The sequence below is a fragment of the Eutrigla gurnardus genome (genome assembly GCF_963514095.1).
Source record: "Eutrigla gurnardus genome assembly, chromosome: 5".
NCBI classification, from domain to species: domain Eukaryota; kingdom Metazoa; phylum Chordata; class Actinopteri; order Perciformes; family Triglidae; genus Eutrigla; species Eutrigla gurnardus.
Genome location: NC_139919.1, coordinates 30,680,927 through 30,688,857, shown reverse-complemented (window position 1 = coordinate 30,688,857; position 7,931 = coordinate 30,680,927). Strand labels below are relative to the sequence as shown.

The 7,931-nt window shown below is 44.5% G+C and overlaps 1 protein-coding gene across 2 annotated transcripts in view; it reads right to left on the bottom strand.

The window, feature by feature from the left end:
- The window catches only part of il1rapl2 (interleukin 1 receptor accessory protein-like 2), a 249,957-nt gene that overhangs the window by 13,886 nt on the left and 228,140 nt on the right, over positions 1-7,931 (bottom strand). For both annotated transcript variants that reach the window (XM_084010420.1, XM_084010421.1), the window contains exon 11: positions 7,291-7,351. In XM_084010420.1, the coding sequence (XP_083866546.1) occupies positions 7,291-7,351 (61 nt within the window). The remainder of the gene's footprint in view (positions 1-7,290; positions 7,352-7,931) is intronic.

Sequence of the window (7,931 nt, the reverse complement as noted above, 5' to 3'; positions counted from 1 at the left end):
CAGAAAAAACACTGAGAACATGGAGTCAGAATGTGACCCACACATGGAAATCTCCAGCATGGCTGTTTGTCCCCTGGATGATGATTCAGATGATTTTCTCAGTGACTCTGATGATGAATCATTCCTGGTACCAAAGCATCTGGTCCTCTCCAACGAGTCTGTAAGGTACCTCGTACAGAACTTTATGGGAAAAGCATGTTTTGGCAAAGTTGTAAAGTGCATGAACTTAAACACAGCTGACTCTACAGCCATCAAGATCCTCACATACATGGAAGATTACACGGCAGAACTGGCAATGCTGGAGCAAGTCAGGGTTCTTAACCCTGAGAAGAAAAACCTGGTGAGATTCATGGACAATTTCATAGACAAAGGCATGCCTTGCCTCGCCTTCGAGATCCTGGACAAGAGCCTATATGATTTTATAGTGGAGGAGAGAGAAGCTGGGCTGACTCTTAATGAAATCCGTCCCATCACACATCAGCTTCTCGTAGCGTTTGACGCTTTGAAGAGTATCGGCGTCATTCACTCAGACCTGAAAGCTGACAACGTCATGCTGGTCAACCAACAGACTGAGCCTTTTAGAGTGAAGTTAATCGACTTCGGTTCGGCCATTTCAACCTCCAAAGTAGAAGTTGGAATGGAGATGCAACCGTTGGGATACAGAGCTCCAGAGGTGATGTTGGGACTCCCCATATCTGAAGCAGTCGACATGTGGGGGCTGGGATGTCTCTTGACATTCCTGTATTTCGGCATCCACCTCATCAGTGGAAAATCAACATACAATCAGGTTAAAGAGATTTGCCGTCTGCTCGGTCAGCCAGAAGACCGCCTGCTGAATGCTGGGAAGAACACCTCCAAGTACTTCTGCAGGGAACAGAGCTCCACCAATCAGAGATGGAGACTAAAGACAGCAAAGGAATATACAGAGGATACCGGTGAGGAACCCAAAATATCACAGTGGTATTTTGATAAATATAGAAATTTGGCAGAAGCAGTAAAGTCCATGTCAGAAGGAGATGACATTGTTGAGAACAAAGACAAGGTGGCATTTTTAAGTCTCCTAGAACAGCTGCTGGATACAGATGCTGAGACCAGAATCACGCCCAGGCAAGCCCTACAACATAGTTTTGTTACAATGGCTCACCTGGAAGAAGACATGATCACCAACCCTTATGTAGAAGCTGTCTTTGACTTGATGGCTGTGTGTCCCCTGGATGATGATTCAGATGATTTTCTCAGTGACTCTGATGATGAATCATTCCCTGTACCAAAGCATCTGGTCCTCTCCAACGAGTCTGTAAGGTACCTCGTACTGAACTTAATGGGAGAAGGAGGTTTTGGCAAAGTTGTAAAGTGCATGAACTTAAACACAGCTGACTCTACGGCCATCAAGATCCTCACATACATGGAAGATTACACGGCAGAACTGGCAATGCTGGAAAAAGTCAGGGTTCTTAACTCTGAGAAGAAAAACCTGGTGAGATTCATGGACAATTTCATAGACAAAGGCATGCCTTGCCTCGCCTTCGAGATCCTGGACAAGAGCCTATATGATTTTGTGGAGGAGAGAGAAGCTGGGCTGACTCTTAATGAAATCCGTCCCATCACACATCAGCTTCTCGTAGCGTTTGACGCTTTGAAGAGTATCGGCGTCATTCACTCAGACCTGAAAGCTGACAACGTCATGCTGGTCAACCAACAGACTGAGCCTTTTAGAGTGAAGTTAATCGACTTCGGTTTGGCCATTTCAACCTCCAAAGTAAAAGTTGGAATGAAGATGCAACCGTTGGCATACAGGGCTCCAGAGGTGACGTTGGGACTCCCCATATCTGAAGCAGTCGACATGTGGGGGCTGGGATGTCTCTTTGCATTCCTGTATTTCGGCAACCACCTCACCAGTGGAATATCAACATACAACTGGATGAAAGAGATTTGCCGTCTGCTCGGTCAGCCAGAAGACCGCCTGCTGAATGCTGGGAAGAACACCTCCAAGTACTTCTGCAGGGAACAGAGCTCCACCAATCAGAGATGGAGACTAAAGACAGCAAAGGAATATACGGAGGCAACCGGTGAGGAACCCAAAATATCACAGGGGTTTTTTGATGAATATAGAAATTTGGCAGAAGCAGTAAAGTCCATGTCAGAAGGAGATGACATTGTTGAGAACAAAGACAAGGTGGCATTTTTAATTCTCCTAGAACAGCTGCTGGATACAGATGCTGAGACCAGAATCACGCCCAGGCAAGCCCTACAACATAGTTTTGTTACAATGGCTCACCTGGAAGAAGACATGATCACCAACCCTTATGTAGAAGCTGCCTTTGACTTGATGGCTGTGTGTCCCCTGGATGATGATTCAGATGATTTTCTCAGTGACTCTGATGATGAATCATTCCCTGTACCAAAGCATCAGGTCCTTTCCAACGAGTCTGTAAGGTACCTCGTACTGAACTTAATGGGAGAAGGAGGTTTTGGCAAAGTTGTAAAGTGCATGAACTTAAACACAGCTGACTCTACAGCCATCAAGATCCTCACAGACATGGAAGATTACACGGCAGAACTGGCAATGCTGGAAAAAGTCAGGGTTCTTAACTCTGAGAAGAAAAACCTGGTGAGATTCATGGACAATTTCATAGACAAAGGCATGCTTTGCCTCACCTTCGAGATCCTGGACAGGAGCCTAAAGGATTTTGTGGAGGAGAGAGAAGCTGGGCTGACTCTTAATGAAATCCGTCCCATCACACATCAGCTTCTCGTAGCGTTTGACGCTTTGAAGAGTATCGGCGTCATTCACTCAGACCTGAAACTTGACAACGTCATGCTGGTCAACCAACAGACTGAGCCTTTTAGAGTGAAGTTAATTGACTTTGGTTTGGCCATTTCAACCTCCAAAGCAGAAGTTGGAATGAAGATGCAACCGTTGGGATACAGAGCTCCAGAGGTGATGTTGGGCCTCCCCATATCTGAAGCCATCGACATGTGGGGGCTGGGATGTCTGTTGACATTCCTGTATTTCGGCTACCACCTCACCAGTGGAGAATATACATACAATCAGGTTAAAGAGATTTGCCGTCTGCTCGGTCAGCCAGAAGACCGCCTGCTGAATGCTGGGAAGAACACCTCCACGTATTTCTGCAGGGAACAGAGCTCCACCAATCAGAGATGGAGACTAAAGACAGCAAAGGAATATACGGAGGCAACCGGTGAGGAACCCAAAATATCACCGTTGTTTTTTGATGAATATAGAAATTTGGCAGAAGCAGTAAAGTCCATGTCAGAAGGAGATGACATTGTTCAGAACAAAGACAAGGTGGCATTTTTAAGTCTCCTAGAACAGCTGCTGGATACAGATGCTGAGACCAGAATCACGCCCAGGCAAGCCCTACAACATAGTTTTGTTACAATGGCTCACCTGGAAGAAGACATGATCACCAACCCTTATGTAGAAGCTGCCTTTGACTTGATGGCTGTGTGTCCCCTGGATGATGATTCAGATGATTTTCTCAGTGACTCTGATGATGAATCATTCCTGGTACCAAAGCATAAGGTCCTCTCCAACGAGTCTGTAAGGTACCTCGTACTGAACTTAATGGGAGAAGGAGGTTTTGGCAAAGTTGTAAAGTGCATGAACTTAAACACAGCTGACTCTACAGCCATCAAGATCCTCACAGACATGGAAGATTACACGGCAGAACTGGCAATGCTGGAAAAAGTCAGGGTTCTTAACTCTGAGAAGAAAAACCTGGTGAGATTCATGGACAAATTCATAGACCAAAGCATGCTTTGCCTCACCTTCGAGATCCTGGACAGGAGCCTAAAGGATTTTGTGGAGGAGAGAGAAGCTGGGCTGACTCTTAATGAAATCCGTCCCATCACACATCAGCTTCTCGTAGCGTTTGACGCTTTGAAGAGTATCGGCGTCATTCACTCAGACCTGAAAGCTGACAACGTCATGCTGGTCAACCAACAGACTGAGCCTTTTAGAGTGAAGTTAATCGACTTCGGTTCGGCCATTTCAACCTCCAAAGTAAAAGTTGGAATGCTGATGCAACCGTTGGCATACAGGGCTCCAGAGGTGACGTTGGGACTCCCCATATCTGAAGCAGTCGACATGTGGGGGCTGGGATGTCTCTTTGCATTCCTGTATTTCGGCAACCACCTCACCAGTGGAAAATCAACATACAACTGGATGAAAGAGATTTGCTGTCTGTTCGGTCAGCCAGAAGACCGCCTGCTGAATGCTGGGAAGAACACCTCCAAGTACTTCTGCAGGGAACAGAGCTCCACCAATCAGAGATGGAGACTAAAGACAGCAAGGGAATATGCAGAGGCAACCGGTGAGGAACCCAAAATATCACAGGGGTTTTTTGATGAATATAGAAATTTGGCAGAAGCATTAAAGTCCATGTCAGAAGGAGATGACATTGTTGAGAACAAAGACAAGGTGGCATTTTTAAGTCTCCTAGAACAGCTGCTGGATACAGATGCTGAGACCAGAATCACGCCCAGGCAAGCCCTACAACATAGTTTTGTTACAATGGCTCACCTGGAAGAAGACATGATCACCAACCCTTATGTAGAAGCTGCCTTTGACTTGATGGCTGTGTGTCCCCTGGATGATGATTCAGATGATTTTCTCAGTGACTCTGATGATGAATCATTCCTGGTACCAAAGCATAAGGTCCTCTCCAACGAGTCTGTAAGGTACCACGTACTGGACGTAATGGGAGTAGGATGTTATGGCAAAGTTGTAAAGTGCATCAATTTAAACACAGCTGACTCTACGGCCATCAAGATCCTCACAGACATGGAAGATTACGTGGCAGAACTGGCAATGCTGGAACAAGTCAGGGTTCTTAACCCTGAGAAGAAAAACCTGCTGAGATGCATGGACAATTTCATAGAACAAGGCATGCCTTGCCTCACCTTCGAGATCCTGGACAGGTGCCTAAAGGATTTTGTGGAGAGAGAAGCTGAGCTGACTCTTAATGAAATCCGTCCCATCACACATCAGCTTCTTGTAGCATTTGACGCTTTGAAGAGTATCGGCGTCATTCACTCAAACCTGAAAGCTGACAACGTCATGCTGGTCAACCAACAGACTGAGCCTTTTAGAGTGAAGTTAATCGACTTCGGTGTGGCCATTTCTACCTCCAAAGTAGAAGTTGGAGTGGAGATGCAACCTCTGGCATACAGGGCTCCAGAGGTGATGTTGGGCCTCCCCATATCTGAGGCCGTTGACATGTGGGGGCTGGGATGTCTCTTGGCATTCCTGTATTTTGGCAAGCACCTCACCAATCCAGAATCAACATACAACTGGATGAAAGGGATTTGCCATCTGCTCGGTCAGCCAGAAGACCGCCTGCTGAATGCTGGGAAGAACATCTCCACGTATTTCTGCAGGGAACAGAGCTCCACCAATCAGAGATGGAGACCAAAGACAGCAAAGGAATATGCAGAGGCAACCAGTAAGGAACCCAAAACATCACAGTGGTTTTTTGATGAATATAGAAATTTGGCAGAAGCAGTAAAGTCCATGTCAGAAGGAGATGACATTGTTGAGAACAAAGACATGATGGCATTTTTAAGTCTCCTAGAACAGCTGCTGGATACAGATGCTGAGACCAGAATCACGCCCAGGCAAGCCCTACAACATAGTTTTGTTACAATGGCTCACCTGTAGGAAGACATGAACACCAACCCTTATGTAGAAGCTGCCTTTGACTTGATCGCTGTGTGTCCCCTGGATGATGATTCAGATGATGCATTAGTGCCAGTTGATTAATCTGCCCAGTTGCAAAGAGACAACAAAGATCTTCCAACTCCACCAAAACCTGAGGGAGTGCTCCTTTATATGTCAAGGGGGCATTTTTATCTGATCTGAATGGTGACACCAGAATCTGCCAGCAAGCCCTACGATCTGGTTCATGAGGTTTTATTAGAAGGTTTTCTGAACTTTCAATTGGGTCATTCCATGCCAACTCAGCCACCCATGTACATGACATGTTGGTGACCAACCTCTCACCCAAACAGTAAGGAATGTTGATTCAGCCTAAATAATTGTGTAGTACAAACTACAATGAACTAACAGACCAATTTCCAGCCTGCCAACAAATGAAATGCGAAATTCCAATGGGTCAAAAAGGGGTGTGGCACTTGAAATTCAAGTGGACGCCACGGGCAAACAGTTTGAGATATTGACCTGAAACTTCAGATTCCCTCGGCTTTTCAGCAAAATCTGAGCGGTACCATGTACATGGTACCCCGGTATTGGCTGTTTTCACATGGAATGACCCAATTTTCTTTGTGGGTTTTCTCCGGGTGCTCCGGTTTCCCCACCTTCCAAAGGTTATGTAAATTGGCATTGACATGACCTGATTGATTTGTAATTAGATCAATAAGTAAGCAAAAAAAAAAAAAAATCTCGCTCCACCGCAGCACGGACTCCACCATGGGTGCTCCTTTATATGCCAAGGGGGCATTTTTAAACCTCTAAAATGAATGCTGGATCTGAATGGTGACACCAGAATCACTGCCAGGAAGCCCTACGATCTGGTTTTCTGAGGTTTTCTTAGAAGGTTTTCTGAACTTTCAATTTTCTTTGTGGGTTTTCTCCGGGTGCTCCGGTTTCCCCACCTTCCAAAGGTTATGTAAAGTGGCATTGACATGACCTGCTTGATTTGTTGATTTGTAATTAGATCAATAAAAAGCAAAACAAATCTACTCTGGCTTCCCAACCACTCATCACCAGATCGTCAACTAAATAATTGTGTAGTAGAAACTACAATGAACTAACAGACCAATTTCCAGCCTGCCAACAAATGAAATGCGAAATTCCAATGGGTCAAAAAGGGGTGTGGCACTTGAAATTCAAATGGACGCCACGGGCAAACAGTTTGAGATATTGACCTGAAACTTCAGATTCCCTCGGCTTTTCAGCAAAATCTGAGCGGTACCATGTACATGGTACCCCGGTATTGGCTGTTTTCACATGGAATGACCCAATTTTCTTTGTGGGTTTTCTCCGGGTGCTCCGGTTTCCCCACCTTCCAAAGGTTATGTAAATTGGCATTGACATGACCTGATGGATTTGTAATTAGATCAATAAGTAAGCAAAAAAAAATTAAAAATCTCGCTCCACCGCAGCACGGAAAGGGGCAAAAAATATAAATAAAAAATATAAAAACACAAATAAAGGGGTTAGCGGTACTGAGCCTTCACGTGGCAGCCCTGTTTTGACTAATTTTACAGTACCTAGTTCTAATTCATTCCCACACAGAGTAGACTCACCTGCCCAAACAGTCCAGGTCCACCTTCGTATAGGACAGGTAGGCGTCGTACTCCTTGTTATCTGTGAAGAGAGAGTGAGTGACAAGTGAGAATGAAGGGAATCAGCAAGGCACGTTCTCGGGCACCAGATCTTCTGAACTCACTTTAAACCAGTGCCTTCTGTTTGTACCGCTGTGTATCTGCTTTGTGTTCTTCAATGTGAACATGGAGGCGCCATACATTATTCATCAACAGTGGAAAATACATTTTATTAGTCTATTTATTTTTGTTTTATTTGGATAAAATGACTTTTGAAACAAACTGTACGAGATAAATCTGATCACTTCATTGATACAGATTTTTGCTCATTTTCTTATTACACATTCCTCTTATTACCCTTTCTTCTTATTACATGTTTCTCTTATTACACATTCCTCTTATTACCCGTTCTTCTTATTACATGTTTCTCTTATTACACATTCCTCTTATTACCCGTTCTTCTTATTACATGTTTCTCTTATTACACATTCCTCTTATTACCCGTTCTTCTTATTACATGTTTCTCTTATTACACATTCCTCTTATTACCCGTTCTTCTTATTACATGTTTATCTTATTACACATTCCTCTTATTACCCGTTCTTCTTATTACATGTTTATCT